Raw genomic sequence first — 24,441 nt, 5'->3', positions numbered from 1 at the left:
AAAATTGTTTGTTTATTAATTTGATTATTGTTAATGTTGAACAGCATGATCATCACCACGAGCATCGATCTGCGCAGATGGGATACTATGACACGTGTCACCCACGTCAGCGAGCCCGACAACTCCTTAGTCGCCTCTTACGACTAGTGTGGTTGCTGAGATGCAGTTCTTATCAGACCATCATCGGAAAGGAAAATCTCGTTTAACATTTTTGACTTAATGAAAATGTATGTCTCTGCCTGAGGTTTCGTTTTTAATCACTGCTACTGACATGTTTAACAGGACAATAAACATGGCTTCACTCATTTTATAAACGAAACGAAGTCGGCGACGCTGTGCCCAAGGGCGCTTGTGACACTTTTAAAAGTACAACCAGAATGCAAACGCGTTTTATCCAGATCCTTTTCTCAACGGCTGACCTCGTTGAAATCTACATCCGGCCACTGTAATCATCACTCAAAATCTCTAGCAAACAAACAACAGGGTTGTGCCTTTGCAATTCTTACAAAGTGGACGACAGGCGACCAGTGTGCTCGTAAATATGCTTCAATGGTGTTTATTTCCAACGAGGATAACCGGATTGGTAAACAAGTAAAAGCGTATATGAATACCGCCCCGGGACACAATGGAAGAGTAAACGTGATGAATGCACAATTGGAATGATTTACAGATGTTAAAAATTACGTCATAAATGTCAAAAATGAGAAATAATTGATAAACAGTATATGTCATATAAACAAATAAGTTTGGATCAGAAATAGTGCTTATAAAGTTAGTAAATATCAACACAGACTAACATTACATATTTGAAGCATTTTCAACTGGACCAGAAGATTATTAGCAAAATGAGAGGCGACAAAATCAGATAAAACCGTCTGTTTGTTGTATAACGCCGTAATCAGAATACCCCAGCTACATGGTAGCGGTCTGTAAATGATCGAGTCTGGACCAGACAATCTGGTGATCAACAGCACGAGCAATCATAGTTTGGATACGGCATTATTATCGTCCCCTTGAGAGGGTATGTAAGTGCTATATCTTCCAAAGTATATTTCACATTACATGGCTTTAATCACAGAATATATGTTCTTTGATTGTTTGGCTAAATTGAAGCACAATCGCAAGGAACGGTGTAAATCCAGCTAGGGTCTATGCAGGTGACAAGGGACTATACTCCTCATAGTAGCAAGTATGGTAATCTTTCTTCAGTTGATGGCGATCATTAGTCCGCTTATATTGTATAGTTTTCTATATGACATACCATTTAAGTCCAATCTATCTTCACTTGAAGGCGATCATTAGTCCGCTTACATTGTATAGTTTTCTATATGACATACTATTTAAGTTACGTGCTAGGTTTAAAACTCTAACTGGGATATTCGTAATTTTCTAGTTGTTTTATTGTCCTTTGACAGACTTCATAAAATAACTTCACCTATAATTAAGAAATCCTCAATTCTGTTTAAAATGGCCCAATAGCCAATTATATTTTTGAAAAATAAAGTCTTGACTTTCTGGGATAAAGCTTTAACAAAAATACATGTCCAAGAGGTAGAAATCTGAAATAATGCAATCTACATTACCACCATATGTAACCTACCTGACCATTTTGTTTCAATCATTATAATGTGACATAAAACACATTTGGAATAAAAGTTTGCCTTGTACATAATATCATCCACTATCGGCCAGAAATCAATGTAGTATTCTTGCTTGGAAAGGGCGCCAGATAAGGAAACAGAAGAATTACAAGAAACGTAGCACTTTTAGTAATCCTACGTTACCCCTTACTGTATGGTAGCTCTGTAGATTACAATACACACTTATTGTCATAAATTATTACAAACCAATGAACATCATGTATTGATGAAACAATGGAAATAGTTGCCATGGAAAAGTAACGAAGCAAAGTATTATTAGTTTGTCAGATTATATGAAGAATGTTCACTCTAGTGTAATTACGTTACCAAGGTCAAGACGGCTTGGAAACATAAACTAGCAAATTCATTGATTTAACATTAGCTGGCTTTTGGGTAGTAAGTGCAGTATAGTTGATAGGTATTAGTTGTATATGAAAAGAGTGTATTGCAGCTGCCAAGTGGATCACATCACGTTACGTATGTTGCATCACAGAGGCTTATGGTGTGTCAGGGAGGGGTAGTACCTTTAGCAGGGGGCTTGCCATGTCTTTTGCAGGGCTGCTCGTCTGCCACTGGTCTTCACCTTTCACCAAGCTCTCACCCGTGGCTCCTAGAAGCTGTGACATGCAACAGCGGCCTCTCCGCTAAAACGAAGGTGAGGGTAGCCGACGGGTCTGAAACCCCCGATGAGCTTGGCTTGGGAAGTGCCAGCCCTACTGCATTCGAAGACTGACTCCCGGCGGAACAAGCTGAAGAGATCATCTGTGGATCCAACGGTTGTGAAAACGGTGGCAGCAAGTGTTTTGGAGCGTCCCAGAGCATGGACGTGACACCTAATGAAGTCCTGGTCATTCATTGTAGCCTGGAAGTCTGCAACGGGATCATGTCTTCTCAGGCCCAGAGAGTGGGATTATCCCTGTGCAACGATCTTCTCACCATAAAATCCTCACGCACAGGTCCGTTATCTACTTATCACCAACTTATCACCGATCTGTCAACGCACACCTCTCAAGTCCTAGTGCGATGGACAAGTGGCGAAACAGCAGGTGGTGACCAGTGCCGGTTGTAATCACAATCCTGCACGTAGGCGGTCCATGGGCAAGTGGTCGTTCTTTTCCTGAATTCGAGGGCAAGAGGAGAGTCCGGCAGCACCCGTGGGCGACTAAACAGCCTCTTTAAAATAGCATTGCCCACCCTTACATAGTGGAGGGGGCTAGAAAAGTAGCCCCAAACAAATACTTACCCATTTTATTCTGGTCAGCTTACCGCCGCTGACAGATTCCTCCTCATTGCGGTCGAACACTGCAAAAGGAAAGTCACTAAAAGCTCATTTGGGGAGCCTGGAACATTAGAACCAGTGCGTCGAGACCAGAAAGAAGTGCTTGTCGCAAAAGCGATACCGATTAGACATTGCTGCACTGAGTGAAGTAAGGCTCGCCGATGAAGGTTCCCTAAGAGAAGGAGGAGGTGGATGCACCTTCTCCTGGAAAGGAAAACCGCAAGCTGAAGACAGGATTCATGGTGTAGGATTTGGGATCAGAACAGCTCTGTTTAAAAGCATATCAGTTCTCCCAGTTGGAATCAATGACTACCTCATGAAACTGCGCATTCCCTTCACAACAATCAGTGTGTTCGCGCCCACACTCACAATCCCAGACGACGCTAAAGACCGGTTCTATGAACATGACTGTTAAACACAAGTCCACATGGATGCACCCGAGGTCAGAACACTGGCACATGATCATCGTGGACGTCCGTGTGACGCGCGCCATAACATGTGCTGAATGCTGGACTGACCACAGGTTGGTCAGGGCCATACTGACGCTGCACATACCACCACCTCACAGAAACCGTTCCAAGACTGTTAGGGCTTCCTACAACGCTGCTAGACTGAAGGACCCGACCTACCTTTCCCAGTCTCAGCAGCTGCTTGACGAAAGGCTCCAAGACAGCCTGACCCCCGAGGGAGGCACCGGAAAATGGCCTTCCTTCAGAGGCACCGTTGCTGATACTGCTACTTGGGTTCTTGGGGTAAAGACCAGAACAGGTTTGACTAGAACGATAAGAAGATCAAGGAATCCCTCCATTCGAAGAACAAGTCTTACACAGAGTGGAAGAACGACCCATCTTCCGTCTCCAAAAGTGAGAGATCCAAGACTCTCCAGGCCAAAGTGCAGTCTGATTTACGCACGATGCAAGACCAGTGCTGGCAGGACAAAGTTCAATATTAATACTACGCTGATGCTCACAATGCCAAGAAATTCTTCAGTTTACTGAAGACAGTCTTCGGTCCCTCTGCATCAGGCTCGCTCCTCTGCAGTCGTTGGATGGCATAAAACCAAGAAGGTCTAAGCAAGCGCTGGAAGGAACATTTCAGCAGCCTGCTCAACCGACCCCTATCGGTCAACGCAGATGCACTGGACCAGATCCGTCAGCAGTTGATACAAGACACACTTGCCATGCCGCCAACTATTGCTGAGATGAAGCAAGCAATCCTTCAGAGGAGCTAAGACAGAGCACGAGGAAAGAATGGAATCCCTACCGAGATCTACAAGGCAGCACGCCCAAATGCCCTTTGATAATGTTCAGCAAAGTAGCTGGGAGGAGGAGAAGATACCAGATAACTTTCGTGATGCCCTTATTGTCTAACTCTACAAGAACATGGGTAGCAAAGCCGACTATGGAAATTACAGAGGCATTTCGCTTCTCTCCAGCGGTGGAAAGATCTTCTCCGGGGTCATCCTCAACTGACTCATCACAGTCTCCCAGAATAACCTCCCAGAGGCGCTGTGCGGCTTCAGACCAGGGAGAAGTACTGTTGATATCATTTTTGCCATGAGAAGAGCATCGAACAAAACATACCTCTATTCTCTTTTTCATTCGAAAAGGAAAAGAGCATCGAACAAAACATACCTCTATTCTCTTTTTCATTGGAAAAGGTTGCTGACACAGTCAACAGGGAAGCGCTTTTGTTAGTCCTTGAGCGCACTGGATGACCACCGAAGTTTGTGACAATGATTAGACTCTATCAGACCTATGACTGGCCAGGTCTTCTCTAGTGGTAACGTAATGGACACTTTCGAGATCAGCAATGGTGTAAAGCAGGAATGTCTTGGCTCCATCCCTATTCAATGTCTTCTTCGCTTGCATGTGTTCCCACGCTGTCAAAGATCTGGAGCAGGACGTCTACATTCGCTACTGTTTGGACGGCTGTCTCTTCGACCTTGGTCGCCTCACTGCCGAGAACGCGAACCTCCAAGATCTCCTCCAAGAAGTCCTCTTTGCTGATGACGGTGCTCAAGTGGCCCAAGCAGAATTTGCAGCCGATGTAACGCCACCAAGCTCTTCGGCCTGACTATCAGTCTCGGCAAGACTGAGGTGCTTCTTGAGCCCACATCAAACACAAACGCACCTGCACCAACCATCGTCATCAATGACACACAGCTTGTCAGTATAGAGCACTTCAAATACCTGGGACCACGTTGATGAGCCACAATCCATGATGCTGCTGCCACGTTCGGGGATTCTCGACGCCAGAAGATCACGGCTGCCAGAGACCAACGCCATAGGGCATTGTCAGTAGTAACCACGGCAACGGACTTCCAGTGCCCCTACTGTTCCACACTCTGTGCCTCCAGTCTGGGGTTACGGAGCCACCTCCTAGTTCACAGAAGAGATACAGAAAGGAAAAACATTATTACATTTTGCTGCATTCTCTTGAAACAACTGCCTCGCTGTTGTCGGTGATTTTCAGCATTCTATGTTGTATATTGACATATGTAGGTCACGTAGATTATATCCTTAAAAACTAAACGATTTAAACTCTAATTATGCTTTTATTGTAAAGACAAGTGATGTTATCGGCTTTTAGCTTCAACTCATGTTCCTAATTACTCTTTCAGCTATTTCACATCATTTTAAGAATCTTAGCTAGGTATTTGCGTGTTAATTCAATAGTAATGTAGATCACGCATATACTGGAGACAATGTAATAATGGTAATCTATTTTAAAGCATAATATTTAAACGCCATTCTTTTCTTTGTCTTTAGAGAACAACATTATAGAATATTTACAAATGTAAATGTAAAGTGGCGACAAGCATTTAGTAATACATAAGTTCATATGTACATCTATGGATAGTCAGATAAGCATGAAGGCGTACCATTCAACTTTGTTTGCGACGCCTCTGGGTTGATATTTAGCAGCAAACATATTTTTAAATACACACCACAACTCCTGAGGCTACAGTTTAAGTGCGACAGCAATATTAATAAATGGCTCGACTTTACAGAGAATTGCTGATACGACCTATTCTGGTCACAATATGGGTGTGATATTACAGATGTGACTTGGAATTCTAAATCCCTCGCATTACATTCCTCACTACAAAATATGCTTGTCCTGGAAATGATAGTAAAATCACCTACCAGTCAGTAACTAACCTGTTACTTGGAATGACGGATTATCTTTCCCTTGTTATATTAATTATGTAATTCTCTCGCCAAGGGACCCGTGAAGGTCCGGGGTAGAATAGGCCTTCAACAACCCATGCTTGCCATACAAGACAACTATGCTTGCCGTAAGAGGCGACTAAAGGCATCGGGTGGTCAGGCTCGCTGACTTGGTTGACACATGTCATCGGTTCCCAATTGCGCAGATCGATGGTCATGTTGTTGATCACTGGATTTTCTGGTCCCGACTCGATTATTTACAGACCGCCGTCATATAGCTGGAATATTGCTGAGTGCCGTGTAAAACTAAAGTCACCCACTAACTCACTCTCGCCAGGGCTGGATTAATAATTAATTAATACAACTAGAGAAAGGTAATCCGTGACTCGTTAGTTGTATATTGTATGGTCAGACCCCAAGCATGGCCTTCAAAATCGTTGCATTTTGCTTCAAGCAGTCTAGTCTTCCCTATTGCAGACTTGAGAAGGGACATTGCGAACAAGAAGTCATGCTGCGACCACTTCAGTTGGTGAGTTCATTTATATAGAATTTAAATTAAACTTATCAGTTTCCATTTTTATGTCCCGTGGCTCGAACAACTGACTGACCAAGGCCGCCACAATTCACATTTTCTCAGAATAATAAGCCATGGTAGAAAGGAATATACTTTTTAAAATGGTAACTGTTGTCCTTAATGACGATTTATTAACTGGTTCTTGTGTTTGTTTCAGTGCTGTATAATTTCTTGCTGTGTAACGACGATCTATAAATGATCAAGCCTAGACATATTATTCAGTGATTGACATTGCGACCATCGGGTGTTGTAGAAATTCCTTAACTTAATTGATTCCCCTTTTTACCAGATGTTATTCTTCATAAAATGTAGGCTTATCTAAAGTTACTGATGAATTTTTTAAATTTTCAGGTTTCATAAGTTTGAAATATGTGTTCTGGAAAGCATTAAAAACCTTGAGATATGTCGAAATGGTTCGACCACTACCACTACTACAACATCAACTACCACGACTTCACCAACGTCATCTACAACTACAACATCAACTACCACGACTTCACCATCGACTACAACATCGGCTACAACAACTACGACATCAACTACCACAACACCAACAACATCTACAACAACGTCTACACCGACAACATCAGCTACCACGACTTCACCAACAACATCAGTTACAACAACTACAACATCAGCTACTACAACTACAACATCAGCTACCACGACAACAACACCATCTACTACGACTCCGGCAACATTGCCACGTAAGCTCATTTTGTCAGGGTATGTCTCATATGTAACTGTCGGAGGATATTAATGGGTGTGATATTCAGGAATGTTCACTTGGTTAATGCATGACATTTTAACACAGTTGTGAATATGGACGCTCATGAGTAAGTGAGTTTAGTTTTACGCAGCACTCAACAATATGATCACATGCATTTAAGTGCATTCTCAAAACATTCATTATTATTATATCAACATTGATTGATTCTCAGTCTTTTCAATCGTAAATTAAAAAGAGCATATTATTGATTTTGATTGAATGATTATTCATGAATTGATTGATTGATTGAATATTCATGAATTGATTGATTGATTGATTGATTGATTGACGAATTATTGTTGATTGAAGAACTATTATTGTTATTATTGTTTTTATTATCCACAGTGTGTCGTGATGCTGGGGGGACATGTCTGTTCCCCGACGCAGTGGCATGCACCTCTATTGGGGGACGCGTGGAGTCGGCATTTGTCTGTCCAGGCACTGCTCCTTGCTGTATGCTTTAAGGAACAAAGGTACTGTCGTCTACTGCATCTACTTAAAAGACCGATGGAGTAGCCTAGTGGTTAAAGGGGCACTGATGCGGAGCGAAATATGTTTCTTGCAAACGGTCTAATTACGAAACCAAACTGCAAATTGGTCAGCGCCCGCTCCCTCGACCGTGACGGACAAAGGGACTGGGCTCCTGTCCATATTAGCAGAATTATCTTCGCCAAACAGTCAGGAGGCCGGATGCCCATCATATGCCATTATTTAAAAATATCCATGGTATTCCTTGTCTGATCGTAACAAAATATCCCAGCAGTGTATTTTTTTCGGATGCTTGGATGGTATATACAGTGGCTGATCCAATTTAATCCTATTTAATCATGTTATGTGAAAGCCATTTCAGTCCGAAACATTGCAAAGCTTTATATTTAGACAGATTTGAGTGTTGGTCCAGCTGTGATGGCAAATATCACACGTAAATTTGGGTAGCTATGGCAGCTACCCTGGTTTATTATTTATGATAATAAAAACACACAGTTGATTTATTTGAATTCGTAAACTAAAAACGATGACTTTGCCTTTGGTAGAGAAATCTGAAAATCGTCTTACGTGAAAACCCCCAACTTATTGCACCTATTTACCAAAGTACACAGCAAATGCCTGTATGTATTTCTTATATAACGAAGTTCCGTTGGTATCCTAAAAAGGGTTTTGGCCCATAAGTGTTTTCAGGCTGCATGCGACACAGAAATTACATCTTCCTTGCTGTAACTCGCGTTTGATGGTGTAAACCTACACGTGTTATTTGTCATCATTCTCTGGATGGTCAGTTAATGAATTTATAACAGGTATAATTAGTAGTAACACCACCCAAGTTACTCAACAAAGGTTCCCATTTGGCATTTCTCCTGTCTGCAGTAAATACTCAACATTATAAATTAAGCCCTGTAATGGCAAATGTATTGTATGTTATGTAATATGTACATGTAAGTGATGCATGAGGGTTTATCAGCTGAGTTACAAAAACAAACATCGATCAAAGGATTAACCGATAACACACTGACTGATTAATTACTTTTATCTTCTACAGCGGTGTGTGTAGATGTACTAATCTGTACTGACTACATCCTGTCGTAAAGTGCGAGTGTAAAAACAACATCCTCCCTTCAAAGAATTAGCCACCATTGCGTTGATTGATTGATTGCTCATTATTGGTTACTAATTACTTAGAATGGCTGACATCATACAATTAGTTGCCAGGTGTGCTATCTTAGGTGACCAATGAGAGGTTTATCAGGTTTTCACCAATGTGAAAGACGTGAAACGATGTGTTACTTTTTCGCAAATTAGACTGTTGTAAGACACACGACACAGAGCAGGGTTATTTACCAGCTGCAGATGAATGGAATATCGTTCTTTTATGTGAATATTGATGGATACATTTCTGAACAAGGTAGTAGTCTGACATTGTTGCTATGAAATTAGTCTGTTTTACGTTCATTTGTTGCATTTTGTTTGAATTTATTTGTTGTAGCATTCAGCAGAATCTATATGACAGAAAACACACACTAGAACGCGTATGTGTGTGAAATAGGATCCACATTGGCAATCTATACAATGTATAAATGTTGTTGTCATGTTAGAAATTTACTATAAGTATAAGCAGACCGTGTGTTCTTTTATTAATTTTCAAAATCATACAAATATGACAATAAACTAATTAGGGTTATGAGACAAAATACAGAGACGAACATTGGTTTCGTTATTTTCCCGTCCTAATAGTTTTTTTACCATTTCTACCACTGGCAGATGATTAACCTTCAAAGTGTTTCATTTGTTTTCATAATACATTTGTAATGAAGTAAAAATGACTTCACCTCAGCTGATCTGTCTATAATTAAACTCTCAATTGCGCATACGGACTGCGCAGCAGAGGTCACGAGCCAGTCACGAATCCTGGGATATCATCCGGGTATTCACGGGGAACAACAATAACAAACGTTTACACCAGTCCACGGATATTGCTCCGCATCAGTGCCCCTTTAAAGCGTTCGCTCGTCACGCCGAAGACCCAGGTTTGATTCCCCACATGGCCACATTGTGTGAAGCCCATTTCAGGTGCCCCCCCCCCCCCCCCCCCCCCCGCCGTGATATTCCCGGAATATTGCTAAAGGCGGCATAAAACTATACTCGCATGTTCACCTGAAAGAAAAAAAACAACAACATATTTTTTGTATTTATAACATTCGATCACTAATGTAAAATCATCAAATCTGTTTTTCAGAGTCTTCGGTGTCTGTGGAGGGTCAAGGGATCAATCTTTATCAAAGACATATCTACGGAAATAAACTCAGTGTGGTCATTCTCATGTTTGTTTATGATATTCAAATGTGTTCTGTCAAAGATTAAACGCAGCTTTTCTTGTTTAGGTTGATTTGTAATCTGTATCTTTTAAACCAAGTTAAGAGATTTTACGTGTGCTTACTGACACGATACGTATTACATATTGTAATTACTTAGAACCAATATTTCTTCACGACTATCTTGGAGTAAACGCAATAAGCACGTTAACCATCAAAGCAAACAATGCTCTCTTCAATATCAACACTTTCTAACGCCGATTGAGAAATATGTCACATTGTTTATTATTCAAGTCGTTCGACACTCAGATCAAACCAATTCTTCTGTGTGGAGCCGAAATTTGGGGATTTGAAAGATCTACAACTGAACAATTCCATGTTAAGTTCTGAAAATGTGTCCTCGGAGCCGAAAGACATACGTCGGACGAGTTACTCCCACCTGTCCGGGTTGTTTGGTATGACGACAAATGTTCCCGTACGTGGGATTACTGTCTTGTCTTTGATGTACCGACTATAGCCTGTATTGGAAAGTCGAATACTGGACAAGTGGAGCGATATAAAGTCTTTTTAAGGGTTAAAGGGTTAAGAAGGTAAATTTTAACAACATTTTAATACTGCATTTAATTAACAATGCTACATGACTTGGCATTTTGACATTCAAAACAACACATACATCCATGCATGCATGCATGCATACATACATACATACACACACATACGCACACACACATACATGCATGCATACATACATACATACATACATACATACATACATACATACATACATACATACATACATACATACATACATACATACATATACACACATACATACATACATACATACATACATACATACATACATACATACATACATACATACATACATACATACATACATACATACATACTATCCGTGTGATCTTGCTCCAGGGAATGTTTCTTATAACAGTAACTAAAATCTGAGGAATAGTGAAAAAGTTATCAAACTGTAAGATGCAAATCTACTAACGACCAAATCGTTTTTGCCAGACTGTAACCAGCAGGAATGACACACACGGATCAGAGAGTTGAAGTGACTTTACTCTTTAACATTTCAAATCATTACAGAACACAGAAATTTACATAAATTATACTAAACGTCTTAGATCATCAGACCTATACTGAACAGCAAAAGAAACGCAAGTTTCTAAAAATGAAATCTCTGACAAGTAAGCGTCCATGTTCATGTCTTCTTTCTTAAAACGTAGCCAAACCAGAGTTGCATTTCTTTTGTTGTTCAGTATACTATTGAGAGTTAATACCGACTCTGGGAACGTACGAAGAAAAGAAGTCTGTGGTTACCATAGCGACGAATACCATTCCAGCTTATGATACATTAAGATATTGGACCCGTGACGGCCCCGGGGTAGAATAGGCCTTCAGCATCCCATGCTTGCCATAAAAGGCGACTATGCTTGCCGTAAAAGGCGACTAACGGGATCCGGTGCTCAGACTCACTGACGTGGTTGGCACATGTCATCGGTTCCCAATTGCGCATATCGATGCTCATGTTGTTGATCACTGGATTGTCTGGTCCACACTCGTGTATTTACAGACCGCCGCCGTATAGCTGGAATATTGCTGAGTGTGGGGAAAACACTCGTGTTTACACCCAAAATAGACATAGTGGAATTGAAAGACAATCGCATCTACCAAAAACGCTTTGTTGCAAATGTAAACATTCCTTTCTACTATAAACCATTCTCCTGTGTAAAATCTCCCCAAATAATGAACACACTTGTGTATATGGGCCGATGGTCTTGATACTGGAATAAACAGTGGAATTGAATTGGACGACATTGACATGGAGTTATGTTCGCTGCCATATTTGATGGTTCCATCGTATCCTAAACCAGCAGATCGATTATTATGATGCCCATCACCGGATTGATTGGTTCAGAGCATGGCTGTAAAAACAGTCGTCAGTGTATATTTTGACGAACTAATTGAATATTTTGTTGCAATGTTCAGCTTTGTTTGAAGACACAATAAACACACAAATTAATTTGAAACTGGTTTGAATACAAACAAAATAACACTGGGAATCAACCAAGCTATTCCTCGATCACACCAAAAGTGTGGGGGCGCGGGGTAGATGAACTGGCTAAGGCGATAGGCTAGTGATCCAGCGAGGCAGAGGTGTCAGGATCGAGCCCAGCTGTGACCTGGTGTAAAAACTTTGAACCCGCAAATCCATTAGCATACGACCAGATCGTGGCCATATGAATATGTGCAAACACCTAGTTGCGGGTACAATAACGTGCAGTGAACTTAGACAAAATACTATGTGGGCCAGTGCACCCAACTTTTAATGGGTACCTCGGTAGGATGAGAAAGCCACAATGGCTCGATGCGCCTAGCGGCTGGAAGAGCTGTATACTAGTACTCCCCATGGAGCTGAAAATGATAATGCGATGTGCTGTTGAGATTGACATCCGGTGATCGAGAGAAAAAATACCAGCGCCTTGAGCATGCACTGTTGTGTGGATAGGTGCTCTATATAAATACCCTATATGATAAAAGTACTTAGAGACCTATGGCCCTTAGTATGGTGATCTACCTTCAGTTTCTGGCAATCAGTAGCCCTCTAGTAGCACTGATTTTTATAGTGATACCTTTTGTGATGGCACGCTGGCTTTAAGCCAGATCTGTGGTAGTCAGGTGCTTTTACTGTCCTTGACGACAGGCTTGTATGGCATAGAAATAATGTATAGATTGTTCTCGTCGTGGATCGGCTGAAACATTCACGATGTGACATTAAAGCGTCCGATCCCTCACTCCTCAGTCACAGCACCCGTGTTGCTGACGGTACCCTTAGTTTTATTGTGGCAATGTAATTGTTTACAGGTGTATACTTACATAAAGGAGAATGGCAGCTCCGCCTACGATGAACAAGGACCCTGCGGCATAAAATGATATGGCGTAGTCTCCGGTCGCGTCATACAGCCAGCTTGAAATGTAAATATACGTTGGAGAGACCATCCAGTAGAGATGATGATGATGATGATGATGATGATGGTGATGATGCCTCAGTCATTATAAATTAGGCTGGAGAGACTGAACACTGACATCATCTAGGAGAGTCTACTGGTTAAAGTGTTCGCTCGTCATGACGATGACCCGGGTTCGAGTTCCCGCGTGGGTGCATTTCTGGTGTCACCGCTGTGATGTTTTTGGAGTATTGCTAAAAAAGGAGTAAAACTATACTCAGTCAGCAATGTTTCAGCTATATAGCCGCGATCTGTAAATAATCGAGTCTGGACCAGGCGATCCAGTGGTCAACAATATGAGCATCAGTCTACGCAGTTGGGATTCGATGATGTGTCAGCAAGCTCACCACTCGACCCCGTCAGTGTGCTTTTCACTATACATATTAAGTTATCTCTTGTGTTCCCTGAATAATTAAATAAATAAAATTTGAATAACCGCATTTGAGGCTTTTGTTCTGAAAGTAAGACCTCCTCCCAGGTTTTACTTTTCGTTAGTAAGACCTCCTCCCAGGTTTTACTTTTCGTTAGTAAGACCTCTTCCCAGGTTTTACATTTCGTTAATACAACCTCCTTCCAGGTTTCACTTTTTGATATATGAGTGTTCGAAACCAATTGAAAAATGTCGTACAACATGAAGTTTAAAGCGCAAATGTTTTCCCAAGCAAGATTGAAACTGCAGCTCTTTGAGAAAAGCACACTGACGGGGTCGATTGTATTTGTAAAAGCTTCAAATAGACGAGTCGCTTTTGGAGATGAGGGAAAGGGGCCAGTGGTATAGAATACTTGGGACGTTAAGGAAAGAAGCGCATGGTGACGAATGCGGGGCGAGACTTCTTCGAGGCTATAGAAAGCCGCACCTAGTGACGAATATCAGAGAGGTCAAGGGAAAGGGGGAGAGGTCATGAATGCTTGGGATATTCGGGAAAGACGCAAATGGTGACAAATGTTTCTGAGGTTAGGGAAAAGCGAGAGTAGTGACGAATGCTTGGGAGGCTATGGAAAAGGGAGAGTGGATAAGAATGCTTATGAGGATACGGGAAGGGGGGTGGGGTGGGAGTTGGTTCGAATGCGGGGCGAGGTCACGAGAAGCCACAAGTGGTTTCGAATGCCTGGAGGTTGGAGCGAGTGTTGACTCTATGAAATCTTACTTGATTTCATTGATTCTGTTTTCATATCTGCCAGTTCCTTCTTAGTGTAAAACGGCCTGAAAAGTGCCCCGAACACAGCACAGTTGAGGACGAGCCCACCTGTAATCAACAACGCTCCCCTCCAGGTGTATTCCGACATCATTACCTGTAGAAGAGGAGGGAGAGCTAGCGTCCCCACACCTCCTCCGAGAGACCCCAGTGCGTTGGCCAGGGACCGTCTTTTCACAAAGTACTGATTGACGATGACAGTGGCCGTGATAAACATCAAGTGGAAGCCAATGCCTAGAGAATGATAAAGAGAAAGGTAATATAAATAATAATAAAATAAATGATCATAATAAACAAAGTAACAATCTGAAATATATTATATGTTCACAATTGTGGATTATCAGAATTATCAATATTCAATTTCACACATCAAAGTACGGTGAGGTGGTCTAGTGGCTATTCACTCCGAGCCGCCATATAGCTGGAATATTGCTGAGTGCGGCGTAAAACTACACTCACTCACTTCACTCCAAAGAACCGGTTCGATTCCCACTGCCGTGATACTGCTGGAATATTACTATTATTATTAAATCTCTAACTCTCTCATACAACTACAATCAATAAACACCGATACGTTTGACAGTTGGTCTAATACATAAAGTGGAACTAATGAGTATGACCAAGTCACTTCTTGAACTCCCTCTACGTCATTGACCTTACCTTGAAGGACGCCATAACTGAAGTACAGGAAGATGATGCGGTCGGCCAGGAAACTGACACTGCAGCCAACACAGGCCAGCACAGCTCCCAGTATAGCTGTCATGCGAGTCCCCAGCAGGCCCAGGACAACCACTCCCACAGGGCCTAGAATCACGTCCATATTCGTGCATTGTCTAGTGAACAATTAAAGAACGTCCTGCATTTCCAGTGCACAACGTAAGGACTTTGTGTTTCTTGTATACAATGTCAGGGCGTACCAATGAACAGTTTGCTTATTTGAGGACATTGAGCATGTCCCATGGCATGTTTCAGCAAATGTAACATGTCCCGTGAACATATAATGACATCCAGCGTGTCAAGCAAATATTTTCTTCTGCAAAAAAGGTCTTGTTTTTCAGTTTTGTTTTTTTTTTCAACGTAGTCTTAACGCTTATGATTATGGTCAGTCCCTTGTCAACAACACTCGCTTTCCTTAAGAGGCATGTAACTGGTTTTGGTAGTCAGGCTCATTCTTGTTAACCCTTAGCGTCGTTTAAATGAGAAGATCCTATTTTAACGGAGGATGGGGGTAAACACATGTATAACAGCGAGGCTAAATTCGATGTCTTTAACTTACCAAGCAGTAGGACAAGTCCGTTGAGGAGAGATCCAATCAAGGCAGTCCCACCACGAGAACTTTCAAACTGACTCAGCAGCTCCACGTATATTACTCCGAAGGACTGCATGAGTCCAAATACGATGAAGTGGATGTAGAACGAGCCCACTACACACACCCACGCCCATCCTGCATCCTTCTGGCGTGTCATGGAGGAAGACTGGAAATATCAGCAGAGCTGTCAGAAAGAACAAGAGAGGTTTGTTGGATGTATCAGCACACACACTCACGCCCATCCTGCATCCTTCTGACGTGACATGGGGGAAGACTGGAAATATCAGCAGAGCTGTCAGAAAGAACAAGAGAGGTTTGTTGGATGTATCAGCATACACACTCACGCCCATCCTGCATCCTTCTGGCGTGCTTACGTGCAACAAAGAATATGCGAAGGTAAACAGGGTGTATTATCATGCACATCTTGGATCATCATGCATACTTTTGAAAATCGGACAAGCAATCGGACAAAATACTGTCAGAATGAATACGGCTAATGGCTGTATCACCATGCACACCTTATTCCATCCAGCATACTTTGAAGGCAAATCTGTTAGCGAGAATGAATTTATGTTTATATTTATGCGTCACCACGCACAACCACACCTAGCCCGTGTCCTTTTGGCGAATCGTTCTCATGAACCTCCAAAATAGCCTTACATATTCGTAAGATAACGGTCGTAAGTTCACAAGGTCATTGTCCTCAATGTTTACTTCAAAGTCGTACTTTTAAACTACCACATCTAACAATAATAATAATGATGATAATAATGATAATGAAGGGACCGAGGGCCCTGAGCTGATGATGAGCTTTACCAGCCTGACTGTACCAGGATCACCCAAACGCTCTCTGCTGCATATTTATCTTAATCTGTAAAACATAATGATCATGATAATAGCATAGCATCGACTACGGCAATGAACCTTTAACCGTAAGTCGCATATAACATTTTAAATAGTAGGGGATCTTGGTGTTTACAAAATTGATTGATAAAATTGATTGATAAAATACAAATGTTGAAACCAAGGAGAAACAGATCATGAAGAGACATTAATGGAAAATGTGACAATTGATTCCATTCCCTTGGAAATGTTTCATCTGTACACAAAGAACCCCCAAAATCGAGTCTGGACCAGACAATCCAGTGGTCAACAGCATGATCATCGATCTGCGCCATTGGGAACCAATGACATATGTCAGTCAAGTCAGCGAGCCTGACCACCCGATCCCGTTAATCGCCTCTTACGACATGCATAGTTGCCTTTTATATTAAGCATGGGTTGCTGAAGGCCTATTCTGGGTCCACTAAGTCTGTGTATTGACAATATATTGTATTGCAATATATTGCGATTCAGATACCCGTATTGCGATATGTACATTTGGAACTTCAGTGTTTAACAGAAAAACAGTGACAAAATCAGACATTGGCCTATTTTTCACCCGAACTCCCCCCAAAAAAGCAAAAAACAAAAAACAAAACAAAAAACAAAAACAAAAAAACTATGGTTTTCAATTAAATTCCAGTTCCTTGTTTCATAAGAAAATGCTATTTACGACTGTACAGTTTTTAAAAAATCGTAATTCTGCAGTCTATGTCGAGGTTTATGTAGTATGTCGACAACTGACTGTTTGAAGAGGTCGCACAATGATTCACAAATTCATCTGCCTCACTGGTTCTACCTGTTTTGGGTCTTTACGCTTATTTAGTGTATTTTTGTAACGTACACTGTGATGGATATAATATCAGGTCAGAAGCCAAACTTTTCCACCGGTCTTTTTTAGATTTCCACGATTTACAGATTATCGTTTGTCAGAGCTCCCTCTACGACAGAGTTAGGAGCGTAGTGGTGCAATAATAGTGATTGAAATACTGATTGATATTATATATCCGGTTGAATGAGGTGGTCTCAAAACTACGGACTGGTTATCGCACTAAGATGCGCAATAGGACGGAACCCAGTCAGCAGGGAACGAGACTGTTGTGTTTTGACTTATCAGGCACTTCACTTACAAAATCTTCACAGAATTAATCAAACTACATCGTGTCTCGTCGACAGCTGCGCAGGATGTGAATAATAAGTCTGCAGTGCGCATGCCCTGACACAATGTGCTTCAGGTCATCTACCAACGGATTCATGGGTTCTTCTAAGCGCACAGGGTTGTGTATTGTACACTCGGGGTTGTTGCAACACCGAAAGGTTCATGCACACAAGGGTTTTACAGTCGGTCACAGGTGGGTTCGATCCCAGCACCTCCAGGCTCGCTGGATTACTTGTCTGGCGCACCCAAATCTACTGTATTGTATTCCTAACATTGCCACATTTACACTTCACGATAAACGGCTTGTATCCAAATCATAAGTGGTTAAATAAGCAAGTGAGTTAAGAATTTTACTGACATTGGGAGTATTTCAGCTATATCGTGACAAAAACTACATTATACTAACTTGCATTTATATAAATCTTTTTGTCACTAACACTGCACCATACTCTCTTTCACTCTCACTCGTGTTGGTGTAAACAGTCCATCTTACTTTTGGCCTGATAGGTATATCCGGGGCTTTGGCACAGGCTATCCCTGCAAATGTTGAACAGGCAGATCACATGACTGCTGTCACAAAGAAAGAAACTACAGCTGTGTCAGAGGCCTAGCAAACCCGATGTCAGGCAAGAAACATACCATGCTTTTGTGTTTGATTTCATTTGAGACCGATGAATTTCTCACTAACACAAAGTGTAATAACTGCAACAAAATTTTGTTCAATCGTGCGAAATGGACAGACCAACTCATGGTTTGTCTCAGGTTTTTGACACCCGAATAAAACAAGTTGTCATTTTTCGCTGTTATTAAGAAGGGGGCCACTTGCTGGTGGAACAAGCAGGTGTGCGAGATGCAGGTGTGAAACTGAAATTTCGCCACACGCACTTGTTGATTATCTGGCTGTTCTACGAGCAGATGGTTCCCCCTCGTAAAGCGAATCATGTCACAATTGTTGCCACTGGGGTGTCCGGATATAAAAGTGAAATCATCTATATAACTTAAACTCGGTTTAATAAGAAAAGCAGAAAACACAATACATAGAACTTTTACATCGTCAGATGTTCGTGACGTCACACATGACGTCATCACACCATGTCCACCGACGGCCGCCATGTTTTAATCGAGGTGTCTCCGGGACGGTTTGTGTTCCAGCCATCACGGTCATGTGACGTCTCATACGACGTCATCAGACCCCTTCGTCAGATACAGCAGCAGGGTTGTCATAGACATGCTCTTCCACTGTATTAGGACTATACGTCTGACTATGTTTCGACCGGAAGCAGGTGTGTATGACGTCATAAAGTAGAATTATGGCGCCCCCTAGGATGAACAAACCCCCAGCGGCGTAGAAAGACATGGCATAGTTTCCTGTCAAGTCGTATAACCAGCCTGTAACATATAAAATGGAAGAATGTGTTGAAATGAGTGTGTCAGCTGTTGGGTGTATGTGATTTGCAAGCTAATCTGAGCTGAACACAACCATGATTAGGGAGTGTTCACTGTTTCAGGGTTATTTTCAACAAATATTGTTTTGAGACAATAAAATCTTGTGCGCAGTAGAATGGCATAGTGATTCTCGAAGTACAAACAGTGAATCAGCGACTTTAGCTCTACGCCGCTTTAAACAATATTCCATCAGTACCACATCGGGGGACACCATGGTCTTTAAATGGGCTTTACACACATTACCCATGTGGGGAATCGAACCCCGATCAAAAGGAAATCCCGAACAATAATTGTGAGTGAGTGAGTAAGGACAAGTACGTCGTTGTGGGTACGATGTTGTAATTTTGGTCAGTCCCGTGAAGGTCCCGTGGGCAAAGTAAGTCTTCACCAACCCATGCTTGCCACAAAAGGCGACTACGCCTGTCGTAAGAGGTGACTAGCGGGATCAGGTGATCAGGCTCGTGAACTTGGTTGACATCGGTTCCCAAATGCGCAGATCGATGTTGATCACTGGATTGTCTGACCCAGACTCAACTATATGCAGACCGCAGCTGGAATATTGCTCAATGTGGCGTAAAACTAAATTCACTTACTCACTCACTATTTGGGTACCAAACCAGTACCAGCATTTTTGTTTTTTATACAATTACTTTAAAAGTGATAACTTTCGTTTGTTCGATAGTTTAGTAACAGTCTTCAGAAGAAGCGTCAAACAGAAATATTCCAGACTATGTCATGTCTTCGTAACACAAACCCCGTGAAGATCCGGGTTAAAATTGGTCTTCAGCAGCTATGGACTGTCTGGTCGACACACGACTGTTTACCGACCGCCGCCATATAACTGGCATATTGCTGAGTGCAGCGATGAACAAAAACAAATAAAGATGAGGACGCAATATACCCACCAGCCATTGGTGACCCGAGGAAGACAACGATGCCTTGGAAGAGGATGAGGTAGCCAAAGCCTTCACTGAGATTGGTTACTCCTATTGTGTCCGCCACAGCCACTGCTTGCAGGTACAGCCACACACCTACACATACATGGAAACATTTACACAGGCAATAGTAAGCTGAGACAGGCAAAACGGTAGAATATAAACCTACAGGCTGATTGTCACTGTAAATTAGACATGACTTCTTTACTTGCCCTCAAAGGCCTCATTTTCGAAGCTTTCTTAGCGCTAAGATAGTTGTAAGTGCCATTCATTAACTTACGACTATCTTAGCAGTAAGAGAGCTTCGAAAATCTAGGCCCAGGCTTTACTTTCTGTACGTAAGTCCTATTGTCTTGTTTTACATTTTCCTAACACTATATTAACATCAATATTGAAGTTCATATGATGTTGTTGATGGTTCAATTACCTATTGATCGTTTGGGCATCGTCATTCAGTAAACTCACCTAAAAACATTCCAAAAAAGACAGAGTAAGCCATCAGTGTCGGGAACGACAGCAACTTTGGACACACCATGGTGGCAACACCACATAGAATACTGGCTGAAGCGAGGAAAGCCACTCTGTTCACACAAGGGATGTCGGATATCCGAGCAAATAGCAGGCGTCCTCCCATGCTGGATATCCCGATGGTTGATATCAGCCAAGTCGACTTCTTCTCTGGGATGTCAATGCCGTGGGCGAGGTCTGGGAGGTGGTTGAAAGGGATGAGGTATGCGAGAGCCCCGACTACGGAACCCACAACAAAGATGGTGTATCTGACGTTGGTGAAGGTCGAAAGGACGGACTTGACTTTTGAGCAGAAAGCGGCAGCAGAGCAGGTCTTACCTGTTTCTTGCTTGTCTCCAAGAGGATGAAAAAACAACAACAACACAAATATAAAGGTAAAAGCGAGTATTCTAAACTCATTTATGGTATGTTTTATCCGATCCATGACATACCATCCCAGATCATCGACAGAAGTGACAGACTGGGTCTCCTCACCGGGAACCTTTGCCCGCGGTCCCGATGTGCATTCTGACACAGGCTTAGCACTCTATATACCACTTCGACCATCATTAATAAAACATGGCTCCTGCTGTCTTCCTCTCTACCACTGACTCGTGTCTTCCCTCTGTCTCTTGGCCACCATCCTTAACTACCACCCAAGAGCTATCCCAACGGACGCTCTTGGACACATCTAACAAAGACCTGATCTGAGGGCACCTGAAATTACTTAATAGTCCCTTAACGGTTATGTTCTTATGTTCTTGGTACAAAATTAGAAAATGTAACTAAGCGGAAAGTTCGAAATGGTGACTAATAAAGACCGCACTAAAATGATGATATGCTCAAGGTTAATTCATGTATTCTAAACTATCTCTAATATATTCTATGTTTAAATTTCAGGGATCAGTCCTACCTGATTTCATTGAATCTGTTTTCATATCTGTCAGTTCCTGCTTGGTGTAAAACGGCCTGAAAAGTGCCCCGAACACAGCACAGTTGAGGACGAGTCCACCTGTAATCAACAATGCTCCCCTCCAGGTGTATACCGACATCATCAACTGTAGAAGAGGAGGGAGAGCTAGCGTCCCCACACCTCCTCCTAGAGACCCCAGTGCGTTGGCCAGGGACCGTCTTTTCACAAAGTACTGATTCACAATGACGGTGGCGGACACAAACAGGAGACTAAAACCCAGACCTGGAAGGTGAGAATATGTGGAATACTGTAGTGTGAATACAGTGAATACTGGACCTGGTTTTGTTTTACCCGCTTTCTGGCTATATCAAGCGAAGAACACCAGAAATGGGCTTCACACACTATGCCCATGCGGAGCATCGAACCCGGGTCCTCGGCGTGACGATCGAACGTCTTAACCACTAGGCTATCCCACTGCCACCCCAGACCTGAAGAGGGTGAAGACTGTGAATACTTGACCTGGAGGAAGTGAATACTATGACAATTGGACCTGCCGAGTGTGGATGTAAAACCCATGACCACATTTTGGGGAGAAACAAACATAATATTTGTGTTTTAATACTGATATGAACCACTCACATGCGTTTCATGTATATTACTGTCCTCATATCCCAGTTGCGCAGATCGATGCTCATGCTGTTGATCACCAGATTGTCTGGTCCAGACTCGATTATTCACAGACCTCCACATAAACGGAATACTGCTAAGTGTGGCGTAAAACAAAACTCACTCAGCCATGTATAGTACAGTGGGGATAGTTAGAATATTTCTGGCTGCAGCACAGATGAGAGAATGACAGAAGAATACGCTTACCTTGACCTTTTATAACTTCCGACAATTTCACATGTCCACCTATGTTCTCCAACACAGCAAATCGTGTTTCCCACATTTTTGAAACATTATAATGGTATCCTGCCGAGAGGGTCAACCACTATACCTCCCGTGAATGACGGCAATGTTCACCTTCCTGACGTCACTACAGGTGACCTTTCCACATGCTTACCTTGAAGGACGCCATAACTGAAGTACAGGAAGATGAGACTCTTGGCCAGGAAACTGACACTGCAGCCAACACAGGCCAGCACAGCTCCCAGTATTGCTGTCACGCGAGTCCCCAGCAGGCCCAGGACAATAACGTCGAGGGGTCCTGTAATCAAACAGGAATCTTACATAATCAAATACTGACGTCATCAATTTGGTTGAAAGAAAGGTCAAGGCCAAGTTTGGGGTTGATACTTTGGGCCGACCCTTAGACTACTAACAACACTTACATTGTTCGTAACGAGAAAAAATGCATCTGTATTTCATTAATGTCCTAAATTTAACGAAGACGACTTGTAATACAGGAAAACTGTAAAGCAGATAGTTTTGGCTTTTTCTTGATTCTTCAGTCCGTTGAACCGGAAGCTGGCAGGGGAAATGGATTAGCGCTTAAAATGATGCATGAAATGTATTTCACGTAATATTAGGAAATCGGAGAACACAACGCCGTGAAGGAGAGGAAATGAGTATGTACCCTTTATAGTGGCATTACTTTATTTTCACATTAAAAATATTTTTCGAACCGAAGAGACGAAAATACGGTGCCTTCCTTTGCCCTCGTCGCTAACATATAGGGAGACTCGTCATCTGTTGCGCAACCCTGTTTGCTACGGTTACCCTCTGCTTGAACGTGAAAACTTACCAACGATGGATGAATTCAATGTGTGCAACTTACCATAGAGGCTAATTTAAATGTGTTTACCCAGAGACCATATGTGGTATATGGGTTCTCGTTTACCTTACCAACGAGGCTGAATTGAATTTTTGTAATGTGTTTAAGCTGAATTCAGTATGATTACCTACCCAACGAGGCTGAATTCAATGTGTGTAACGTACCAAGCAGTAGGACAAGTCCGCTGAGAAGAGATCCAATCCAGGCAGTCTCACCACGAGAACTTTCAAACTGACTCAGCAGCTCCACGTATATTACTCCGAAGGACTGCATGAGTCCAAATACGATGAAGTGGATGTAGAACGAGCCCACTACACACACCCACGCCCATCCTGCATCCTTCTGACGTGTCATGGGGGAAGACTGGAAATATCAGCAGAGTTGTCAGAAAGACTAAGAGAGGTTTATATGGTGTATCAGCATTCCCACCGGCGCCAAAGCTTGTGGTGCTTGTAGTTGTTCCTGCCGACAAACCCTCAAATAAGCTAACCATTGTATGGAAACAGCACTCGGGGATTGGGGTAGAGAACTTTGACAGTGGGCCATTTTCTGAATTTAAAAGGAGCCAATGTCCATCTATCAATAGTAAATTAATAAAATTTAATGGGTCATTATTTTATTCTAATGTGCAAACTGGCCCATGGCCCCTGCCTTTCCCAATCCCTGAGCATTAAATGTGGGTTCGATCCTGGCACCTCCAGCTCACCGGATCACTAGCCATAGACAGTGCGCCCACCACGCGAAAATCAAAACAATTTTGTTGGCAAAATCAAAACAAGTTCATTTTGCCAGGACGTTTAACTTCAGCCTCCGGTACATCGATAATCTAATATCGTTCATTACACCACTTAGGAAAGTCATGGCCATTGTTCTTGGAAGTGTTATAAAAGCATGACTGATTAACTGACTTGCGACAATTATTTCTATTTATAAACATAAAACTGTAACTATGTTTGGAATCTTCATCACGCCTACTACGTATGGATAGTAAGCATGACCTTCTGGTGTAAGCAGTTTAATCACCCTCACTACGGTGGCTATTTAAA

At 42.2% G+C, this 24,441-nt stretch overlaps 3 protein-coding genes across 3 annotated transcripts in view; 1 reads left to right on the top strand and 2 right to left on the bottom strand.

The window, feature by feature from the left end:
• Window positions 1-10,308, top strand: part of LOC137281340 (staphylococcal secretory antigen ssaA2-like) — a 28,529-nt gene extending 18,221 nt beyond the window's left edge. The window contains exons 3-6 of the mRNA XM_067812514.1: window positions 6,570-6,621; window positions 7,018-7,373; window positions 7,781-7,908; window positions 10,167-10,308. Coding sequence (XP_067668615.1) covers window positions 7,069-7,373; window positions 7,781-7,790 — 315 coding nt within the window. The 5' untranslated portion in view covers window positions 6,570-6,621; window positions 7,018-7,068 and the 3' untranslated portion in view covers window positions 7,791-7,908; window positions 10,167-10,308. The remainder of the gene's footprint in view (window positions 1-6,569; window positions 6,622-7,017; window positions 7,374-7,780; window positions 7,909-10,166) is intronic.
• A 2,748-nt stretch (window positions 10,309-13,056) lies between these two features.
• Window positions 13,057-15,954, bottom strand: LOC137280818 (monocarboxylate transporter 14-like). Its single transcript, XM_067812020.1, has 5 exons — window positions 15,747-15,954; window positions 15,131-15,274; window positions 14,423-14,704; window positions 13,711-13,729; window positions 13,057-13,234 (listed from the first exon to the last, which is right to left on the bottom strand). The coding sequence occupies exons 1-5, from the start codon at window positions 15,934-15,936 to the stop codon at window positions 13,126-13,128; spliced, it is 744 nt and encodes a 247-aa protein (XP_067668121.1). The 5' UTR covers window positions 15,937-15,954; the 3' UTR covers window positions 13,057-13,125.
• Window positions 15,955-19,006: 3,052 nt separating this feature from the next.
• On the bottom strand, window positions 19,007-23,825 carry LOC137282642 (monocarboxylate transporter 14-like). Its single transcript, XM_067814427.1, has 6 exons — window positions 23,560-23,825; window positions 22,685-22,828; window positions 21,622-21,903; window positions 20,667-21,062; window positions 20,172-20,297; window positions 19,007-19,209 (listed from the first exon to the last, which is right to left on the bottom strand). The coding sequence occupies exons 1-6, from the start codon at window positions 23,747-23,749 to the stop codon at window positions 19,007-19,009; spliced, it is 1,341 nt and encodes a 446-aa protein (XP_067670528.1). The 5' UTR covers window positions 23,750-23,825.
• Window positions 23,826-24,441: the final 616 nt, after the last annotated feature.

This window comes from Haliotis asinina, chromosome 4 (assembly GCF_037392515.1).
Source record: "Haliotis asinina isolate JCU_RB_2024 chromosome 4, JCU_Hal_asi_v2, whole genome shotgun sequence".
In the NCBI taxonomy this organism is placed as follows: domain Eukaryota; kingdom Metazoa; phylum Mollusca; class Gastropoda; order Lepetellida; family Haliotidae; genus Haliotis; species Haliotis asinina.
This window is presented reverse-complemented; position numbering and strand designations above follow the sequence as displayed.

What these genes read in the sequence shown, in the direction of transcription:
- LOC137280818 (XM_067812020.1), bottom strand. Translation starts at nt 15,936, where the DNA reads ATGACACGCCAGAAGGATGCAGGATGGGCGTGGGTGTGTGTAGTGGGC. An exon ending in CGGACTTGTCCTACTGCTTG is followed by an intron (nt 15,275 to 15,746) that starts GTAAGTTAAAGA and finishes ACGTGATTCTAG; the next exon opens with GCCCTGTGGGAGTGGTTGTC. An exon ending in CAGTTATGGCGTCCTTCAAG is followed by an intron (nt 14,705 to 15,130) that starts GTAAGGTCAATG and finishes ATCATTCTCTAG; the next exon opens with GCATTGGCTTCCACTTGATG.
- LOC137282642 (XM_067814427.1), bottom strand. Translation starts at nt 23,749, where the DNA reads ATGACACGTCAGAAGGATGCAGGATGGGCGTGGGTGTGTGTAGTGGGC. An exon ending in CGGACTTGTCCTACTGCTTG is followed by an intron (nt 22,829 to 23,559) that starts GTACGTTACACA and finishes GTTTGATTACAG; the next exon opens with GACCCCTCGACGTTATTGTC. An exon ending in AACAGATTCAATGAAATCAG is followed by an intron (nt 21,063 to 21,621) that starts GTAGGACTGATC and finishes ATCCTCTTGGAG; the next exon opens with ACAAGCAAGAAACAGGTAAG.